We start from the raw sequence: 22,474 nt of genomic DNA on the forward strand, positions 1-22,474 counted from the left end.
AGATTTGAGTCCATTTAAAGCGAGTAAGGGAGACTCTTACTGTTTATTCAACCCGGTACGTACTCAAATCCTGTCCTAGCCAGTATCACACTACCCGTTACCATTTGAAGATCATTTTCCTTGACAGAAAAGATGAAAGAAACACATGAAATGAATTGTTCTGCCTTCTTTGTGCTGCTGTTAACACCCAAACTGTGCTGTGGACATAAGCTTCCTTGTTCTTCTTCCAACCCCAAAGATAACTGAAAGGTCTTTCCGATTACTAGTAGGCTTCCAAGCCTCCCCTAATTCTGTCCTTTACGTACAGAAAAAGGGACCCATTCTTTGTGTTTGCTCCCAGCTGGATGTTCTTTGTTCACTCAGTGCAGGGCTCCTAGGGACCCAAACTCGTCACAGAGCCCCCACGGGGGCCACACTGACCTGTTTCCTTGGGAAACATCCTGTTGGTGGCAATGTAGGATCGAGAGTTAGAACTTAAGCCACCTTCCCTTTTTTAAATTCAGACTATGGGATCACAGCTACTTTTAGTTTAAACTTTCTGAATTCCGTTTTCTTAAAATCCAGGGTATGTGTCAGAACAACACACATTTTCTTTCTACACTCTCATGTCAGGTCCCTTGGATGTGAGGCTGTCGATTTCACTTCTTTCCTTCCAGTTTGCCAGTGTGGGTCAGGAGAGCGCAGAAAGCAACTGTTTCTTTCAGAGCATCTTCCACCTTCTGGGACATTCACTAGCAAGGGAATCAAGACTTTATTCGATGTTGTAGTTTTTTGTTTTGTTTTGCTTTGGGAGGAAGACAGAATGAGACTTTTATTACTTTTTTTAATGTTTGTTTATTTTTGAGACAGAGAGAGACAGAGCATGAGTGGAGGAGGGTAGAGAGAGAGCGAGGGAGACACAGCATCTGAACCAGACTCCAGGCTCCGAGCTGTCAGCACAGAGCCCGACGCGGGGCTTGAACTCATGAGCTGTGAGATCATGACCTGAGCCAAAGTCAGACACCGAACCGACTGAGCCACCCAGGGGCCCCAGAGACTTTTATTATTTTAAGTAAGCTTTTCATTGGGTTATAACATAGGTATAGAATATACCTTAAGTCCTAAGTGTACTGCTCCACAAATTTTCACAAGGCGGACACACCCCTCTAGTCACTTCATCGCGAAACCTATCAGCTCTGCCGAAACTTCCCTCTTCCTCATGAATTAGTTTTAATGGAGTTATAATCTGTGCTGGAAGAGGATCATTACCCTAACAGGAGTGAACACTTGTGGAGAACTTGAACTACGTGTCAGACACTGTGCCAAACAATGTATATGCATCACCCCTTTTAATCCTCACAGCAGCTCTATGAGATGGGTGTTATTATTTCCCCCATTGTAAAGCTAAGAAACTGAAGCTTGGAGAGGCAAGATCACTAGCCTAGAAGGAATGGAGCAGCGATTCAAATCCAGGTCATGGGGGGGGGGAGGGTGTCCTGTGCATTATAGTATGTTTAGAAGCATCCCTGGCCTCTACCCACAGGATGCCAGAACCACAATTTCCTCTGCTGCAGAGATAGTCAAAAATGTCTTGCCCCGTTGCCAACTTTTCTCTGGAGAGTCAAATTGCCCCCAGTTGAGAAGCACTGCTGTAGACAATCCCACACTTCCATGCTTAGCTTCTGTCTCCTCGCTGGTTTGCTCTTTGCCATATGAGTCCATCGGAAATAAATTCACGTTAACACAGGTGCACACCTTCCTGGTAGAGAGCGTGATTCTAAACTCCAGGGATCCATCGGCTTCTTTGGAACTATGGCCTCACTGCCTGGATTGCATTTAAGAATCTGAAATGAGGACTGCTTCATTTTATTATGCAAATACGTTCTTTCCCACTCAGTCTTGTGAAGCTGCGACTACCACTGCTCCTGCCACAACTGTCATGGCTGCTGAGTCTCTTCCCTTTGACTTTTCCATAGAAACTCAGTGGGCGCTTCTTCCCATACACTCCCCTCTTCCACCTCACACCCATCATCCTCCATATATAACTATCTGTCAGATAGAGCATACTCAAAAAGGGCAAGAAGCAGTTCTCAGATATTACTTATGAAGGAGAGAGCACGATTTGGGGAAACCGAGGCAAGATACTGCAGCACTCTGGGTGTGGCAACCATAGGGAGGCAACCCCGTTTCTAGGACTGAAGGGCAAGGGGAAGATGTGGTTACTTGAGCCCAGAGACAGTGCCTCTATGGTGGCCCTCACTGGTTCAAGCAAAACAGGAATCTGACCATCATTGCATCACTGCAGCCTTTATGGTCAGATTGCAAGGCACAGAGCAGCAGGGAGTGGGGCAGAGAGTGGATCTGGATGGGCAGGTGGAACGTGTACAACATAGTATCTTTACAGTTTTATCTGAGCGCATTTCTCTGCTCCCTTTGCTACATTTCCTTTTGGAGTCCTCCTTATCAGATCACAAGGCTTCTTGCCAAACGTGCTATCCTGGTTTTTGAAAGATACCTTCCTCTTGTTGCCAGGAGCCCATCATTCTAGCATCAACAGCCATGGTTTAGAAAAACAAACTCTGGTTTTTGACACCACCTATTTAGCCAGCTGTCATTTCTCCTACCCTCCCTTCTCTTCCAAAATTATAAACTTCAACTGGAGGAAGAAATGAGAAAACCTGATTTACCTTGTGGGATCTTGGGTGGGTTTCTCTATCAGCTTCAGGAAGGAGTAACTCACCTTCTAGCCCTTTCTTTGCCTGATGTCCAGATCAGGATTTCTCAGACCTATCAATGTCTGGGTCTTCTCTCGATTAATCTCAAGGACACATAATGCTGCTTTTCCCTCAGATATGGATTCATCCTGAAGGTCTTCAGGACTGGGTGAAAGAGAGCCTCAAGATGGAAAGTTTCTGGGTTTTTTTCCTCTTTTCCTCCATGCCATACACCTGCTGGAACACCCCTCTGTCCTCTTAAAAATTGCCCCCCACTTTTACTACCCGCTGGGTTATTTCTGGCACTCAGTCTAAGAACCCTTCGTTCTCTCTGCTAAGGCTTTCCTCAAATCCTTTTACCCTCTGCAAGGAGAGCAGTGGCATTTATAGCCCATCTGAGAGAGACAGAGAGAAATAGAGACAGACAGACACCAAGTAAGTGGACTCCAGAATATTCCCTTTCGTGTTCCAACCATCTGAGAGTCAAGTTGAAAAAAGAACCTTGTGTAGTTTCTTCTATAAATTTCTGCTCCTGTTTGCTTTCAAGTTCCTGGTCTCTTGGGGATTCTTGGTAACAAGCGACATCAAGTTGACAGGGCTGTTTTCCTCCCCTTCTCACCTAACCTCCGATAATCTACAAGGTATTGGTAATTAGCAGTAAATTGCACCAGCTACGAATCGAGTCCAGTTTCTTGCAGTGAACGCGGCGAGGCAGCAGTACTGTTCTTGATCCACAGAGACCCGATGACAATGACTCACGCATATCTCCCCACCTCTGGCCATGCCTGCTGTTTTGCAGCTGGGCTCAGTGTAACCGCAGACCAACCTTATTACACCTTCTCAGTCTAATGGTAAGCTTAACCAGTGGATTTTTACTTTTCATTAAGACAGCCTAGCACTTTAAAACAGTGTTTACAACAGTTAGACTTAAGAGCAGCTACATAGACAAAATAGACGTAAATAAATAGACGTAAATAAAATTGATAAAGCAATTATGACAGTCTTTAACGTGTAACTTTTAAAAGATTTTCAAAGTGCTTCTGGGGCGCCTGGGTGGCTCAGTCGGTTAAGCGTCTGACTTCAGCTCAAGTCACGATCTCACGGTTCGTGGGTTCGAGTCCCGCGTCCTGCTCTGTGCTGACAGCTCAGAGCCTGGAGCCTGCTTCTGATTCTGTGTCTCCCTCTCTCTCTTTCCCGCTTGTACTCCATCTCTGTCTCTCTCTCAAAAATAAATAAATTACTTAATAATTTATACTTAATAATACTTTATACTTAATAATACTTAATAATAAATAAATTAAATAAATAAAAAAATAAATAAAAAAATTTCAAAGTGCTTTCCACATTTCCTTAATGTTCCTTATGTTTACATATTGCAGATGAGACAACCTAAATGGTCTTAGTTTTCATACTGCAGATGAGACAACTAAGGCAGGCATTTGATTTATTCTTACTTTTTTACTTTCTCCGTCTTACATTTATTATCAGGTTAACATCTTTAAATTCTGCATTCAATGTCAACATTGATTTCCTGATTTGGATAACTATAGGGTGGTTATGTCCTTGTTCTTAAGTAATATACACTGAATGTTTAGGAATAAAAGAACGCAATTCGCTACTCATTCTCAAATGGTTGAAAAAGGAAAGATTATGTGAGTGCGTGTGAGTATATATATTCATATATACCTATGTATCTTTCTACATCTAGATCTAGATCCCTATTTATCTACCTATTTATAGCTATCTATCTAGAGAGTGCAAATAAAGTGTCATTGGTTACCTTTAGAAGCAGGGAAGGCCCTACCCTATTATCAACCCTATCTGAAAATTGGGAAATAAAAAGAAATAATAAAAAAAATTCTACTGGTCATGTAGTAGTGGTGAAGCGGTCCTTTGCTAACTACATTTTTTAGAAGGGGCTCTCCAAACATTTGGTCACACATCACAAACAGTAAAAAGTTGTTTGAACACATTCCCTCGGCATATGTTTGTTGCTTTATTTATAAATTACATGTAGTACCAATGTACTGATAGGGAATACACAAATAATAAATCATATTTAAAAAAAATATATACATTTCCCTTATTAATAATATGAAAGCCCTTTTTAATACACTAAAATGAATGTTAACAAATGATAAGTAGAGAGAGCAATGTTATTGAATATGCTTAATTTTTTAAAATTTTGCCTGAACTCTTCGTAGTTCAGCAGTTCAAAGTTCTGGTTCTAAGCTTCGTCTATCCTGACTCTTGGTTTTAAAGACTGGCATAGTGAAAAAGAGATCTTACAACATGTGGAGACCCAAACGAAGGACGTGTATCATTGCCTCCACATACTGGTTTTCATTCAAATTTGGCTAGTGAAGCTCCATTTTTTCCCTGCCAAAACCCACCTTCTTCCTGCAAACTACTCAGAAGGCATTGCATTAAAAAAAAATTTTTTTTTTAGAGAGCATGCATGTGCACATGTGCACAAGAGTGGGGGAGGGGCAGAGAGAGAGAGAGAGAGAGAGAGAGAGAGACAATCTCAAGCAGGCTCCTTGCTCTGGGCTGGATCCCATCACTTCGGGATCATGACCTGAGCCAAAAATCAAGAGTCAGACACTCAAGTGATTGAGACACCCAGGCCCCTCAGAAGGCACTGCATTTCAATATTTACATTTTTATTTAATATTTAGTATTTATCTGGGTTTAAAAGTTATTGAAAGCTTTTGGAAACATTATAATTTTAATTAGTCTCTAAATTGTTTGTAAAGGGAAGAGGTATGAGGTTTCCTTATAGGTGAAACACATTTTTTTTCTGGTAACAAAATCACATTTCCATCCTTCAATGATTCCTCAGAAGCACCAGTTTTTTTGAAACATTATTACTTGCTCACTTTTTGTTACTTTGGCAGAGCAGATTAAGTGTGCTTGTTTATTTATTTTTGAAAACATATACTTGGTTACAAACTCCTTTCTGTCGTTTGTTGTCATAGGAAGGTCAGTATGTTTGGAGGACTTCCTTTTTACAAAAGAAAAGTGTTAAATTCCATTTCTAGTTCACGGCTCTTCAGAGTAATTTTGCATGAGTTCACTGGCAAATTCCCATGGGGGATACAAGATCTTGAGGGGCACTCCTCATCTCATAAAAAAACATACCCTGAAGATTCTCCGACGGTGGAAAGGTCTTGCTTTAACAAAAAGTAGCCACACCAGTGCTACCCCCTTAACACCGAGGCTACTATGCCCTGCAGTTCACCGAGAGCAAAATAACACTCGTGACTTCCACTGCCATCCCCTCCCTGCAGCAGGGTGCACATGTGGCTGGTGACCAAACGAGGTCATCGCTGTCACTCTGTGCACTAAAGAATGGTAACAGTTATTTCATCTTAGCTAAAATTTAAAAGTGGTTTGAACCTTTTCTTCCTGTAGCCCGGAGGATTAACTTGCTCTTCCCCTGGGGTATACACACTCCTCTTTAGGGACCACTGACTTCAAGAATATGTTCCATGCAACTGCTCATCCCTTCATTACTGTCCCCACCAGAGTGCAGGATCATTTTCCCCACCGTGTGGGTTTTCCATCGCTGAGTCTAAGCTGCACACGGCTCCCATTCCCTGACGTCTTCCGTGCACTTCAGTACCTTCCCTCTGGACCTCAAGATGGGCAAATCTACCCAGGGAAGTATGAAATGAAAACACCATTTTATTTTCAAAAACTGACATTACTTCAGATATAGGTGTCAGTATTGCTCATAATTGTGAGGTATTGAAACAACCTAAATGCCCATACATAGGAGAGTAAGCCCCGATGTGGGGCTCGATCCCACAAAGCGTGAGATCACGACCTGAGCTGAAATCAAGTCAGACGTTAACTGACTGAGCCACCCAGGCGCCCCTAAAGATTTTATTTTTAAGTAATCTCTACACCCAACGTGGGGCTCAAACTTACAACCCCGTGATCAAGAGGTGCATGCTCTACTGACTGAGCCAGCCAGGTGTCCCTCGAATTTCTATAATTTCTAATTTCTATGTCCAATATTCTAGCAAACGTTTTATCTAAAAAGAGAAATTAAGCCTTACAGACATATAATATGTGGACTGATCCTCGTTCCTTCAGTTGGGTTTATGTCGTGTAGCCATATGTCATGTATGGTATAAAAGGATCCTCAGGGCAGAGTGGGAGTTGTCAAACTTACAGGGGTTGACAGTGGAGGCCTCTGCCATTTAATCCCTTTCAATGTACTGTGATGTATTGCAGTTTGAATGTGCTTGGTTAAGAGGATTTGCAATTATATTATCTAGCTTTAAGAAAATAACCCTCACAAAGAGACCAATGGCTTAAAAATAATTCATTTAAAGATGCCATAAATTAGGGGTGCCTGGGTGGCTCAGTCGGTTGAGCGTCCGACTTCGGCTCAGGTCACGATCTCACGGTCCATGAGTTCGAGCCCCGCGTCGGGCTCTGGGCTGATGGCTCAGAGTCTGGAGCCTGCTTCCGATTCTGTGTCTCCCTCTCTCTCTGCCCCTCCCCCGTTCATGCTTTGTCTCTCTCTGTCTCAAAAATAAATAAACATTAAAAAAAATAAATAAATAAAGATGCCATAAATTATATATCATACTAACAATGCAGACGCCAACAAACAAGATGGCAGCCGTCACTCTCTCCATTGCAGACATGAGTGCTACATCAGACATTTCCACAAACACCACGTGGAGCTAAGCAGGTCCATCGAGAACTTATCTAAAAATGTAGAATTGTTAACAGTGTAAACTAGTGAACAATGACACTCAATCGAACGGTATCTTTTATCCTTAGATATAGCTCATTTGATGATAGTGCCATGCCGTCATGACAACCATGAGTTTTTACAATTACTCATGGAGTTTCACTTTTGCTTAGGCTGTGGAGGGCTGCAAAGCTGTCATTCCCATCCTAATATTGAGCAAAATCCAGATAAAAAATAAAATTGAAAATTTCAGCGAACCTTTCTGAGAGCTGAAATCACAAAACAAGGAAACAGCCTGAGTTCCAAAGACACACAAGTCCTTCTAATAAGAGGTGGAAGACACAAACTCTCTCACCTATGGAAGAGTACATGAGAGAAAGGTGTTGGCCAAGAAACACGTGAGGAACGAGAAACAACTACAACTTTAAGGGGTTGCTAAAGGCCAAGAGGGGGTTCGTGTGTCAGTCCAGAACAGTGAGGGCCCCACCAAGGGGAGTTCATTGTTTTCATAAGCTCTTATCCTTAAGCCTTTACTGAATGCTCATGAATGAGAGTAAGGGTGGAACAGGTGTATGGGAGGTCACTGGCAGGCGTGGAGTTCAGGCAGAAAACACCACTTGTTTCCCTAGATTCTTCTCCCATGTGAAACAAAAGCTTTAAGCTTTTGGGGGACTGGCAGCAAAGACTGTTGCCCAAGTCACAGAAAAAGACCTGCTGTGGGGCGAAAGTAGGTTATACAAAGAGTAGTCCTAGGGGAGAAGCACAAAACCATCTTGAGCCCAAGATCCTGAATTAATGTCAAGCAGAGGTTTCCTACCAGTGGGGGAGGAGGAAGAAAACTCCTGCTCAAGATCAATCACAAATCCAAAACAGAACTTGAGCGCCATAAGGAGGAGGAGCAGGAACGCAGAGAGGGGCCCACACCTGAGGCTTGAGTACATAGGTCCTTCCCTAAGACTTAGACCAGGGTAGAACAACAGAGAGGTCCTTGTACTCCCAACACAAGCCTGGTACAAAGCAATAAACACCAGCAGTCTGTAGCTGGGGACGGGGTGTGCACATGGCGAGAGACCTAGGCCGAAAGCTGATGGTGGAGTGATAATCCCGAGAAAAGCTTCTATCATGACAGCTCTTATCCTAACCACGAGGCAAAGGTAGCCCGCCACTTGAAGAATTTAAAGTCTATGGTTGTACTGAAGCTCAGCATAGCAACACCAAGACCCACAGCCAGCCCAACGCTGACTGAGTTGACTCACATGACTCAATTCTCCACACTAACAGTCCAACCAAAGAAGAGCCACGATTATTTCCTGGCATGAATAATATTTATCTCAGTCTCTACTGTTCTACATGAAACATCTGCTATTCACTGGAAAACTACACTTTACACACACTCACACACACAGAAAACCCACTGTCAAGAGACAATGCAATCAGTAGGAGCAAACTCAAGTAATACTCGGATAATGGAATGAGCAACAGGGATTTTACAATAACTATAATTAGTATGTAAAAGGATATAGTGGAAAAGGTCAACAACAGGTACCAACATATGAGGAGTTTCAGGAGAGGGAAACTCTAGAAATGATAAACCCAGTATCAGAGAAGCAGAATGTCTTCAACATGTTCATCAGTAGATGGAACCCAGCTGAGGGAATCAATTAGCTTGAAGATCTGCCAATAGAAATTACCAGTCCCCCCCATCACACACACAAAAGACACAAAAAGAAAGAACAAGGCCACAGCAACAGCAACAATGACAACAGAACAGAGCATTCCAAAGATCCAGGAGAGTATCAAACATCATAACATACTTATAATTGAAAGCCAAGAAGGCGAAGAAAAAGAGAATGGGAAAGAAAAGATATCTAAAAAATAATGGCCAAGAATTACCCCAAAATAATGAATCACAATAAATCACAGATCCAAGGAGCTCAGACAACTCCAAAGAGGATAGACACTAAACTAGCAAACCAAAATACTTCACACAGCCCTGCATACATCATAGTTAATCTGCTGAAAAGCCAAAATAAAGAAAAAGTTTTGATGGCAGCTGGAGGGGTAGAGGGAGAATACATGATATACAGAGGAATAAAGATAAGGACTAGAGCAGACTGCTCGTCAAAAACTACACAAGCCAAAAAAAAAAAAAAAAAAAAAAAAACAAAACCAACCCAGCACATATTTAAAATACTGAAAGAAAAAAATAAAAACAGCTGTCAATTTAGAATTCTATACCCAGTGCAAATCTTTCAAAAATGAAAGCAAGTAAAGGCATTTTCAGAAAAACAATAGGTGAGAAAATTCAGTGCCAGCTGACCTGAGGTTAAAGGGCGTTCTCCAGGCAGAAGAAATATGAGTTGACTCACGTGACTCAATTCTTGTAGAAACTTGTATCTCCGCAATCATATAAGGAGTTCTGAAAGTAGTAAAATGGGTACTCCCCTGCAGTAATAAGGAACAGACTATTGATACATACAACAGCACAGATGGATCTCAAAATAATGACCCACTGAGAAAAGGCATGCAAAAGAGAAAACCTAATATTTGATCCCATTTATATAAAATTCTAGAAACACAAAATAACCTCTAGTGACAGAAATTAGACCAATGGTTTCCTGTGGGGTGAGCAGGAGGGAGGATGAGCGGGGATGGATAAGAGTATAATTGATATGCTCATGGCCCTGGTGGTGGTGATGGTTTCACGGCTCTACACATATCCCCAAACTCTATTACACGGTGCACTTTAAATGCATGCAGTTTATTAAATGCATTATACCTCAGTAAAGCTGAAAGGGGGTGGGGGTTATGCAAGATAAAATTACAATGAGATACTACCAGACACCTATTAGAATGGCTTAAAATAAGCTTTTAAAAACTAACATAATAAACACTAGGGAATTTGTTGGACAGCTGGAGCACTGCTGGCAAAAATGTAAAATGATACAACTACTTTGTAAAACAGTTTGGCAATTTCTCATGAAGATCAACAAACACCATACCACCCAATGATCTCACCCCGGTTATTTACAGGAGAACTGTATATACATATGCCCTCACACATGCCTGTATGGGCATGGTTATACCAAATTTGTTAGCTGTATTTTTTTTTTTTTTGAGAGAGAGAGAGAGAGAGCGAGTGAGCAGGGGAAAAACAGAGGGAGAGGGAGAGGGAGAGAGAGAATCTTAAGCTCTATCTCATGTCCGTGAGATCGTGACCTGAGCCAAAATCAAGAGTCCTTTGCTCAATCGACTAAACCCCCCAGGTGCCTCTCTTAGCTGCAGTCTTAGTATCCAACTGGAAACACCCCAAATGCCGATTCATCTGAGAATGGATAAACAAATTGTGCTACATCATACAATGGCTTACTATCCAGGAAAATAACAACACCACCACCAAATTGCTGATTCATGCAACAACATGGATGAATCCCAATAGCTTTAAGTTGAGGAAAAAAGCCAGACTCAAAAATCTACACACTGTATGATTCCATTTTTACAATATTCTGGAAAAGGCAGAACTATAGGAACAGAAATCAGATCACTGGTTATCTGAGGCTGGGTGGGACAAAGGAACTGGTTACTAAGGGAGACCAGGATGCTTTTAGGGTGATGGAAATGTTCTAGATTTTGATTATACTGGTTACATGAACTTATACATTTGTCAAATTCATAGAATTTGAACCATCTCTGAAGGGTGAATTTTACTTTGTATAAATTAAACTTCAATGAACTGATTTTAAAAATTAACTATCCAAAACATGAAAGCAAACCTCTTAAGTTTTTCAGTGACATTTAAAATCATATCATAATACAAATATCATATGACTTCACTCATATGAGGACTTTAAGATACAAAATAGATGAACATAAGGAAAGGGAAGCAAAAATAATACAAAAACAGGGAGGGGGACAAAAACATAAGAGACTCTTAAATATGGAGAACAAACAGTGGGTTACTGGAGGGGGGATGGGCTAAATGGATAAGGGGCATTAAGGAGTCTACTCCTGAAATCATTGTTACACTATATGCTAACTAACTTGGATGTAAATTTAAAAATAAATTAAATTAAAAAATTAAAATAATGTCATAATCTAGTACTTTTAAACATTTTACTAAATCTGGGGCTTTTGGGTGGCTCAGTCGGCTAAGCATCTGACTTCAGCTCAGGTCATGATCTCATGGTTTGTAAGTTCAAGCCCCCCATCCGGCTCTGTGCTGACAGCTTGGAGTCTGGAACCTACTTCAGATTCTGTGTCTCCCTCTCTCTCTGCCCCTCCCCTGCTCACACTCTGTCACTCTCTCTCAAAAATAAGTGAAGATTAAAAAAAAAGTTTTTAAACATTTCACTAAATATAATGGTAAATACTTAGAAGCTTTTTAAAAATATTTATTTATTTATTTTGAGAGAGAAAGAGAGTGTGTGTGTGTGGGGGGGGGGGGTGCGGTGCAAAGAGAAAGAGAAAGAGAGAATCCCAAGCAGGCTCTGTGCTCTCAGCACAGAGCCCGATGTGGGGCTCAAACCTATGAACTGTGAGATCATGACCTGATCTGAAATCAAGAGTCAAGACACTTAACTGACTGAACCACCCAGGCGCCCTGTTTAAGGTTTCATATTTTATAGCAAAAGCCACTCTTGGGGAGAAGGCTGAAATAGTACACAAACACTAAGAAGGTAACAAACTAAAATGCACTCCCATGTCAGCAAATTTCACTGATAGGCATGGGGACACAACACACCGCTGGAGATTTGAAGAAACAAGTATGAGACCAAATCATGTAGTGTTGGAAGTTTGCTATTTAGTGGGATGAGAAAAAAGAGCAGCTATTTCTAACGTGTTTCAGCTCACAGTACTTCACAGATTCTGTTTCAATAATCATATACACAAAGAACTTCTCTCTTTTTTTTTAATGCTTATTTATTTTTGACAGAGACAGAGACAGAGAGAGAGAGAGACAGACAGACCATGAGCGGGGGAGGGGCAGAGAGGGAGGGAGACACAGAATCCAAAGCAGGCTCCAGGCTCTGAGCTGTCAGCACAGAGCCCATCGCAGGGGTCGAACTTACGGACTGTGAGATCATGACGTAAGCCAAAGTTGGACGTTCAACCAACTGAACCACACAGGCACCCCAAGAACTTCTCTTTTTAAGAGGGCATTAAAGGTAAAATGTATGGGAGAGGAGCTACTCACAACGGAAATGATCTTTAATAAAAGAATGACTTATGGGGGTGCCTGGATGGCTCAGTCGGTTGAGCATCCGACTTCAGCTCAGGTTATGATCTCACAGTCCATGAGTTCGAGCCCTGCACCGGGCTCTGTGCTGACAGCTCAGAGCCTGGAGCCTGCTTCGGATTCTGTGTGTGTCTCTCTCTCTCTGCCCCTCCCCTGCTCATGCTCTCTCTCTGTCTCAAAAATAAACATTAAAAAAAAATTTTTTTTAAAGAATGAGTTATGGAAAAGTTGTGGACATATAACCACTGAGGAAATGGCTTCTTTAACTCAAATATAGAGCCTGGGGCCAGAAATACCTCACAAACAAAATTTATTCACTAAATAATTCCTAAGCAAGAATTTTCCATAAGGAAGTTGAAGAAGTATACCAGATATACCCACGTAGTTTTAGAAATACGAGTCTTTTAGAATATGGTAGAATCTTTGCAATACATGAAACCAGAAGAGACCATGAAATTCTAATGTCCCACAAAGAATCAATTAGTACATAGCAAAGCTCTTATAGAATCTCTTAAAAGATCTTGTTCATATTTAAGTGTTCCAAATTTATTTTTTTATGATTAAAGGATGTCAATTGGAAGCTAACAGATTAAAAACAAACAAAACACCTTAAATGTGTCTCTTCAAGTATGTATTTTTAGAAGAGTTAAGTAGTGATTTTTAAAAAGAAAATTTGTGCCACGGTAAAGGCATTTTAAAGAGAGATATTTGGAAATTGTTCTATTATATGTGATTTTTGATGTCCAAAACAATGGAAATGTGCCCATATGTCAAAATCTCTTACATGCGAACACTTAAAATACTTAGCAAAATCTAAACTGTTAAAAAAAAAGTGTCCAAATAAAGAGTTTCAGGGATTTTGAACTCATTTCTTAAAAGAATAATAAATTCCCACTAGAAGGAAATTTGCTAGCCAAATTTCAATGAAACTTTGGCACATTTGATAGATAATACAGAAAAATCAGAAATAGAATTTAGTTAACAATCAATGATGAACTACTATTTGGATCTTTGAATTTTTGTATTACATCCCTTTCTGTTGTATTTGCCATAACCAGATTCTAAATAAGTTGGGCTTAAAAACCAGACCATCAGATCACATTATCACAAAGGGTTAAGCAATGATTACAATAAAATGAAGCTTATTGTTTCCAAAAACTATATATTATCAATATTTTTTGCAGTTAATAGGCTTTTGTATTTTAATACAAATTTTTAACAAAAATTATTTTTATGTTTAGCATTACTTAAAAATGTCTTTTCATTTATGCTTTATAATTATAGAATATGCTAGTAGTCTCTGCATAAAGTTTGTTAACAATAAAATACATATACTGGATGTGTATGCTCAAAATTTTTGCTGATAGGGTGCAAAATGGAAGAAAATAGATTGGAAACAGCTGTCTAGTGGAATTAACAAATAATTATAAAGCTTTTGTAGTCCAGTAACGTCTGGCACAATGCTAGATGCACAGTAAGTATTTAAAACTGTTTGCACACTGACCACCTCTGAATGCAAAATGTGGTATTTTATATATGTTTTGCGTGCGTATATATTTCTCCTTCAGAATATGCATTTCTTTTGGTGAATAAGTCCTCTACCTGAGTATATTTGTATAGGATACTATGACCATAGAAGCAGTAAATGCACAGTGGTGGCAGTTTCTGAGTTTAGACTACCTCAGTCTATATTTTGGCTCCATAATTTATTAGCTGTACACCCTTGAATAGATCATGTTTTGTGTCCCAATTTCCTTAATATGCAAAACCAGGATAACAACAGTACCTGTCTCAACAGTTTGTGATGAAGATAAAATGAGTTAATATGTGTAAAGTCCCTAGACCTATGTTTGACATGGAAAGTGCTCACTGTAGGTTAGTTGCCAGACAGACAGACAGACAGACACACACACACACACACACACACACAATTGGGGTGAGTATATGGATATGTTTATATTTCATGTAATTTTATTTTGTATTTCTGGTTCACAATATTTATTTTGAACAATAACAGTAATATTATTAACCATATGAATAGTCAACCTGATTGAGCATGAGTTTTAGGCATTCAGTTAAGTACACAGATTATCTTTGTTCGTCTTTAGAAAAAGAATGACATAACATAACAACATGATATACTTTTCTCATTCCCATTTTATAGACAGAAAACTGAGGTCCAGGATAGTAAAGTAAATCCCTTAAGTTTACATGGCTAGCCTATGATAGAGCCAGGAAGTCTGGCTTTTTAAATCACTGCTTGTCACCTCCCTACTGATTTAATAATATTACCTAATATTACTCCTAATACTCCATAGTATCTTCATTTGTATGATGCTTGGTATTTTAGAAGATACTTTCACATACGGTGAGTCTCATAACCAGCCTGTGAAGTGAGGAGGGTAGGATTATTATCCTCACTTTTATAGGGGAGGAAACCGATACGGATGAAACTAAGGGTCTTTTGATGGAAATGTTTCTGTGTTACAAATACTCCAGCTGCCTCTGTACATAGAGAGTCATTCACCATAGTACTGAGTACTTACAATGTGTCAAACTCAGACATCCTTGCTGGGGCCATGAGCTACAGACCTGCCCTGGGAGCGTCACAGCCTAGTGGGAAACACAGGTATGGAAACCGAGAATCACCGTGTACGATATGTAATCTCTAAGGGGGATAGGAAAAAAAGTGCTTATGAAGCACAGAAGGAGGGACCATCTGTGCTAGGGAGGTCTTAGAAAAGGCAAAGGTGGCAGTAGGAGAGGGGGAGGCTTTCCTGGAAGGGAGAATGCACACGTGTGTGAGCGTGAATTCATGTTTGTGACCATGACTGTGCATCCAGCCATGGCTATGTATGAGGCTAAGCGTGTACCTGTTTACAAGGGCTTTATGTACACGCAGGCTGTCAGTATGGAATCGGTAAGCCTGAATGTAAAAAAGAACGTATCTGGATCCACACACACGTTGGCAGGATCTGACCTGCCCTGGTATGTTCCCCCCACTTCCTTCCTTCCTCCAACACCAGGGTAACTAGAGGTACCAGTGGCTTCCCACGGCAGCAATGGTCTCATGAGCTACGGTGATTAGACTTACCAGGTTTTTCACTTTGTCAGTCTGAATGTGTAGCAGTCTAACAGAGCCAGCCAGATTACATGAGTAGTGGGGGGTGAGACTACAGGTATCTGTGGGTGTGCATCTGGGTGCACAGGTCTGGCTATGTGTGGATGCTTGGCCAGAGTGGGGAAACCTCCCTTTTCCCTTCATCTTTACACTTTGGGGAGTTCCTCCACTCACCTCTTTCCACTGCCACCTAAATGCAGCTGGCTTCTGCCTCTGCTGAAACGTCCTGGGGATATCTAAAACATGCTTCTGTGCTGGGGCTGGGCAGAGGCAAAGCTGGAAAGTGTTGGTGCCCATTTTCCTTGGAGACACTTCCTACTCTCCCCACCCCCACCCCATTCTGGTCCAGGCATCTCCCCTAGGCTGAAATATGTGTGCAAAGGCAAACAGGACTGGTGGCAGCCATGAGGGTCACTCCCAGGGGTATGCTGATCAATCCTCTCCCCTGATGATAAAACCTGTTTTTAGAGCAAAATTGAAAAAGAAGGAAAAATGAGGAGTCCTCTCTCCACAAATGTTCCCCCAGGGAATTATTGACATGGAGAATAAGGCTACAGTATTTCTTTATTTCTTTTAAGCTTACACAATCAAAAAAGCCAAAATGATTGCAAATAATACTTAGTTGATGGAGACTAACAGTGTCTTTATAAAGTGGCCAAGTAATTGAACTAGATTTTCCCTTTTGTTATAAGGCATATAAATTCAGGGCCACGGGGTCGGGTATAGCAAAGGCATAATGTGCTGCAATACACTGGTGATTTGTGTGTGTTTACATCCTGGCCCAATGCACTGCCCCTACGCTAAATATTCACATGGTAAAATAAGCAAAAATGAATGCAATAATCAACACATGTAATATGCCAGACTTTAACTTGAATGAGCGAATGGGTAGAGAAAAACAAACATATTTAGGAAAGTAGGATGGTCTCCTAGAGTGCTCTCTGAAATTACAATGCCTGGATTCTGTTCCCAGTTCCACCAATGACTTAATCTATTGAAAGGTTTTTTGTTTTTTTTTTTTAAACCACATATTGGAAAATTAGTCCAGTGGCAGGATATATTTCAAAAACATGAATATGCTTCATCAAGTCTTGATCAAATATCTTCTGATGATCACTAATAAATGTTGGCCACTACATACGTGAATATATTTATTATAGTACCATATATAGTATATATTTTCATGTTCTGGACACAAATACTTTCCCAAACATTAGGGGAAGATGCCGGTTTTCTAATATGTGAGGAGAAATTTTCCACAGTCAATATGTTGCTTATTTGCACTTAAAGACTGCATCAATAATCGGAAAAAGAGAAATAGTCTGATAATGGCTAGAGACTCTGTTTAGAGGCTAAGGTTTCTATCATGGACTGCTTTCAACTGTTATATTTTATGGCACAGATTCAGTGGGAATCTGATCTGCTAAAATATTTGGGCTGTGAAAACTCCCACACTGTGACAGATGTCAAGTCCAATTAAGTGACTCATGTCCAGGTTTCTGTCCAATAGGATTTCCCATTAAATATCAATTTAGGGGAAAAAAATTCCATCCCCCTTCTTAAGCCTTTATCTCTTCCACCATCTCCAGGCTGAATCAATTGGTACCAGGAGAGCCAAGAAGCCACACACGCATCTCTGCCTCTTTGCTCTGGCTCTCCCACCCTCTCCCGTCTTTCTCCGCGTCCCTGTCACTGTTACTCCGGGAGACATTCACTTTCCACGAACCTTTCTCCAAGCGTCTCCAAGCCAGACTATATGTATTTTGCTATAAGGTAAAGAAAGGAGGGGGTGGGGGTGGGAGGTGTTAGCAAGCCTTGGAAGACTTTGAAACTGCAAATAGGTGCCTGTTTATACAATCTACAAGTAAATGAGGAGAGAGGAAGAGGCAAGCTTAGCCCCGAGTTACAGTATTGTGTTCCTGGGGACTGGGGAGACATCAGCTGAACAAAGCCTTATCTCAAAAAAAAAAAAAAAAAAAAAAAAAAATCACTTCTGAGGAAGATCGCATCTCTGCCTTGCACTTCCCAGTTTCTTCTCCACGGTATTAAGGGAAGGAAAGGAGTCCTACAGGAGCGGGATCTTATCTAATGTAACCATCTTTCTTATTGATTCTTCCACTATTAGAAAGTGGAGGAATCAGCCCTTTGATGTGATTGTGTTTATCTCTGCATCTCTTTTGTTATTTATAGAGACCCAGAAGAGGAAAAAAGGCACCAGACTTTTCAACACCTCATTTAAAAAAAAAAAAAAAAAATCAACAACGAATTTCCCGAAATGTTTGAGAACAATTAAAAGGAGAAGGCATTTTTGGTCTATCAACTAAGTGAACAATCATTTACATCGTCCACATCCTGAGACACTATCGTCCCTCGCTGTGGACACCAGCGAGATGACAGCTGCTTTTTCACACTCGAATGTAATAAATATTTGCTGCTTTTAATATATACTTCGGAATTTCTCCCCTCTATTCTTTGGGACTTGTAACTCTAAAAGATTGGAGAAAAGACTATCGAAAAGGCTTTTACAAGGTAAGGCTCCTTTCAGTAATTTTTTTTCCCACCTTGGAACTAAGTTAGATTATTCATACCGTCTTCATAGATGTCCTTCAGCTAATTGTGAAATGGATGTATGCACGACATGCTATTTGTGACTATTTTAAAAAGATATCTGGAGGAGAATTTAGCATGCTTTGAAGGCAACCCGGGAACTTTTTAGCCGCAATACAACTATGTCGATGCTTACTGTGATTTTCCACCACTCGCCAATTTATTTATGCCCTTTCAAGCCGAATGTACAGGTGCAAGTTGTTCTCCTTTATAAACGTACCCGAGAGAAGCCCGTAGGGAGTCACATGTAGCTCACTTGGAGCATTTGTTTTTATTTTGCCTTCGAGGACCCGCTTTCCTCGCAGCGCAGTACGAGCCAGCTTGGAGACACATTCGCTCCTGGGCGAGCGCGGCGCGAGGAGCGGAGCTCACCTCCCTGGCTTTTGTTTCTCTAGAAGCGAGCCCTCCGACTCGTCGCCGCCACGGATTTCTCCCGCGGCGAGCGTCTCTCGGGCTACACGCGCGGGGCCCGCGGCCTGGTGCTCTCCTACTGGCGCCGGCGGTCGGTGCGCGCTGCCCCGCAGGTGCCGGCCCCTTTCTTGGAGGCCGCACCACCCCCCCCCACCCCCCCCCCCCGCAGACCACCCGAGCCCCGGGGGTTGTGGGCAACCCCCTCCCAGGAGGCGCGCGGTCGGTGTCGGAGCTCGAGGCCCCGGCAGGAGCCCGGCGGGGCGGCCTTCCCGGGAAGGCGTCTTTCCAGGAGAGCTTGAGCACAGCCCCGCTCCGCCTGGGCCAGGCCGCCCCGGGGCCGCTGCGGGGCTCTCGATTCCGACCCCTCCCCCCCCAGCACCGGGCTTGGCCCTTGGAGAGGAAGCTCGGGTCGCGTCCTCCCGCCCCGGGTCTCCCTTTCCCTCCCCGCCTCCCCTCCCGCCACTACCCCGCCGGCGGCATTTTCCCGTGAGGTGGCCGGCCGGCTGCTGGGCGCATTGTCTCATGCCACGTCGCCGCGTCCCTAGGTCCCCGATGTGTGTGGCTGTCTGCGTAACAGATGGTGCTTCGGGGGGCCGCGAGGGCAAAAGGGTCAATTTTCCGGAGAAAGGAGCCTTCGCGTTTGTTCAGTCATTGCTTTGTTTTTCCGGGGAAGCGCGAGGGGGACGGAGAAGCTGCCCCCTTCGGGCCGCCTGCCCTCCGTCCGCACTAGTGATCGGGGCTCCCCTCCAGCGCGGGGCGCCCTCCACGGCCGCGGCCGCCCCGCACGCCACAGACTGGTGCGAGGCCCACGGGCGCCGCGACCTCCGGCTGCCTGGTCCAAGGTCCTCGGGGCCGGGGCGCCCACGGCGTCCCCCCCGCCCCGCGTACAACCCAGAAGTGCTCGCCGTTCGGCATCGTTCGTTTGTCAGGGAAGGGGAAGGAAGGCAGGCGGCCTGGCGGGGTCGGTATTTTGGCAGAAGGAGGCACCGGACGCGCGCGCAGCCTTCTGGGCCTGCCGCTTCCCCGCCGGGCCGGGCCCACAGGCCGGTCTCGACCTCCCGCAGGCCAGGAGTCGGGTCCGGGATGCGGCCGGGGCCCAGCCGGGACCTCGCTGGCCCCGGCGCGGGGAGGCGCGCGGCTCGGGCCCTCGGGTCTGCCCCTCTCCGCGCGCTGCCTGCCCGCGGGGCCAGCTCCGCCGAGCGCGCCCTCCTGGGGTGGGGAGGAGACCCGGGACGCGCCGAGGACCGGCCCGGTAGGCCCTCGCCCGCTCTCCCTCGGATCCAAGGAAGACCCTTCCTTTTATTGATTGATGTTCTGACTCCCCCTCAGCTTCCAAAATGATGCTGAGTCCGGACCAAGCCGCCGACTCGGACCACCCCAGCTCGGCGCACTCGGACCCGGAGTCGTTGGGCGGCGCGGAGGCCAAGGTACTGGGCAGCGTGTCGGACCTGGAGCCGGTGGAGGAGGCCGAGGGCGACGGCAAGGGCGGCAGCCGGGCCGCGCTCTACCCGCACCCGCAGCAGCTGAGCCGCGAGGAGAAGCGCCGCCGCCGGCGCGCCACCGCCAAGTACCGCTCGGCCCACGCCACCCGCGAGCGCATCCGCGTGGAGGCCTTCAACTTGGCCTTCGCCGAGCTCCGCAAACTGCTGCCCACGCTGCCCCCGGACAAGAAGCTCTCCAAGATCGAGATCCTGCGCCTGGCTATCTGCTACATCTCCTATCTCAACCACGTCCTGGACGTGTAGGGCCGCGGGCGCGGCGGGAGGCCGCCTGTCCGGAAGCCGGGGGAGCGCCACCGGCCCCGGGGGGCAGCCGCCGGGCTGGTGGACGAGAGGGCCGCCCAGCCGGACAGCCGTCGCGAGAGGCCTGGACGCGGGAGGAAGCTTGCCACGCGTTCGAGCTCTCTCCGGTCAGCGGGGAGTCGAGGGAAGGTTTCCAACTCGGGAAGGTGGGGTTGTCTGGCGAGCCCCGGGGTTTGCAGGGGGCGTTATTCCAGGCGAGCCTCCCCGAGGCACCCGCAACGCACAGCCTCCAAACCTCCCCATCGCGTGTTAGGATCCCTTTAAGGGTGGTTGCTTTAGCTCACTGGAGGCTTTGAGTTCTCCATTTATCTCCCACAGATCTTCACGTTTTGAAAGAATGAGGGCAGGAGCTCAGAAGCTCAGAGTAAAGCCTCCTAACTTTAGACTATCTGGGATTTTTCTAATTGACAAATCACCTAACATTTGGAGGGGGTGGGAGGGACTCTCCTCCAGTGTAGAGATTTAAGGCACAGAGCGGTGGAACAGGAGTTTCCATTCTGCTGTGGAAGGGAAGATTATATTAGGATCCAAATAAAACAGACAAACCCTGAATATTGGTAAGCTTAAAAGATAGATTAAGAACAGACACACTGTGGGAAGATTTGATCTTGGTGAGATTTTAACCCCAAGGTAGGACACTGATGTAGACAGGAGAATCCATATTTAAATGGAAATTTTAATATCTGATTGCTTTTTCAGGCAAAGTGCCCCTTTATATATCCAAAAACATCTATTTGTGACCTTAAACATGTGGACCCATAGGTACAGTTAGCAAAAGACAACCTATTTTTATTTATGTTAGAAGGAGTAGAGTATTTTTTTCAAGACATTTATTTTTCAGAGTGGTGATAATTTTACTTTGGATACTCTGTGCCAATTTATTTATAGTCAAGTGTTTACAATTTTTCCTGTGGAATAATTATGTCTAACTTTTTATGTGTCTGTTGAGATTATACTGTGGTCTTTCTTTTTTGCTCTAATTATATTGCACTTGTATAACAAATTTCCCACTTCTCCCTGTTTCTAAACATATTTTATATATTAAGATGTTTGTTCTTGAAAAGGTTCTTTTGTTGTGAGATCAGCAACATTAGCACTTCACTATTATAGTTTTTTAAAAAAAGTAAGTGTTGTTATTCTTATGTGTAGTTATGTCTGAAAAGTACTTTACAAACTGTTTATAAGGACAGTAGCTTCTTTGTGTGTGTGTGTGTGTGTGTGTGTGTGTGTGTGTGTGTGTGCTGTTTGTGCGTGGGATGATTTTAGGAAATTAAGTTATTTTCCTAAAAAAAAAAAAAAAAGATTTCAAAACTACTTTCCTCTGTGACAACCAAAAAGAAAAGTCTATAACCTGAAAATGTTTCATGTTCTCAGCTGTGAAACTCTTAAAACAAGGAGTGTATTTTAGAGACAAGGGAAAAAAAAAAAACACACATCTGCTATCCAAAGATTTTAGTCTTTTTCAGGGTTTTTTTGTGTCTCTGTTGCTTTATATAATGCAATATTTTGTAGTGAAAATAGATATAACCTGGTTTCTATCTGACAAGTTTTTCATATCTCATGAATGGTGCGCTGTTTTGCATATAAATAAAGGTATCAAATAAAGTTCTCTCCTTTATTTAAAGCATACTATTGAAAAATAATAAACATACTGGCTGAGCATGAAGTATCTTAATGGACACAATCCTCAGAAAGGAACTAAATAAAAAATATACACACAAAAAAACCCCCAACAACCCAAACATTAACAAATTTATGTACTGAGGTATTTGATACTTTTCCTAAACTTGGATACTGATCATCTATAGATGTCCTACATGTGATGGTGACACAGAGCATGTTCCTCCCAATGAGGAATAAATTATAATGCCTGCAGAAAAATATTATTTAATC

The 22,474-nt window shown here is 43.2% G+C and overlaps 1 protein-coding gene and 1 long non-coding RNA gene across 2 annotated transcripts in view; one reads left to right on the top strand and one right to left on the bottom strand.

Moving 5' to 3' along the window:
* Positions 1 to 22,474, bottom strand: part of LOC109272119 (uncharacterized) — an 87,526-nt gene that overhangs the window by 27,300 nt on the left and 37,752 nt on the right. The gene's annotated exons all lie outside the window — the stretch shown is intronic.
* NHLH2 (nescient helix-loop-helix 2) lies at positions 17,334 to 22,186 on the top strand. Its single transcript, XM_019457945.2, has 3 exons — positions 17,334 to 17,534; positions 17,952 to 18,290; positions 20,109 to 22,186. Exon 3 carries the CDS (start codon positions 20,117 to 20,119, stop codon positions 20,522 to 20,524), a length of 408 nt encoding a protein of 135 aa, XP_019313490.1. The 5' UTR covers positions 17,334 to 17,534; positions 17,952 to 18,290; positions 20,109 to 20,116; the 3' UTR covers positions 20,525 to 22,186.

This window comes from Panthera pardus, unplaced genomic scaffold, assembly GCF_024362965.1.
Source record: "Panthera pardus isolate Hobbes unplaced genomic scaffold, ASM2436296v1 HiC_scaffold_11, whole genome shotgun sequence".
Classification (NCBI taxonomy): Eukaryota; Metazoa; Chordata; class Mammalia; order Carnivora; family Felidae; genus Panthera; species Panthera pardus.

What these genes read in the sequence shown, in the direction of transcription:
- NHLH2 (XM_019457945.2), top strand. Translation starts at nt 20,117, where the DNA reads ATGATGCTGAGTCCGGACCAAGCCGCCGACTCGGACCACCCCAGCTCG.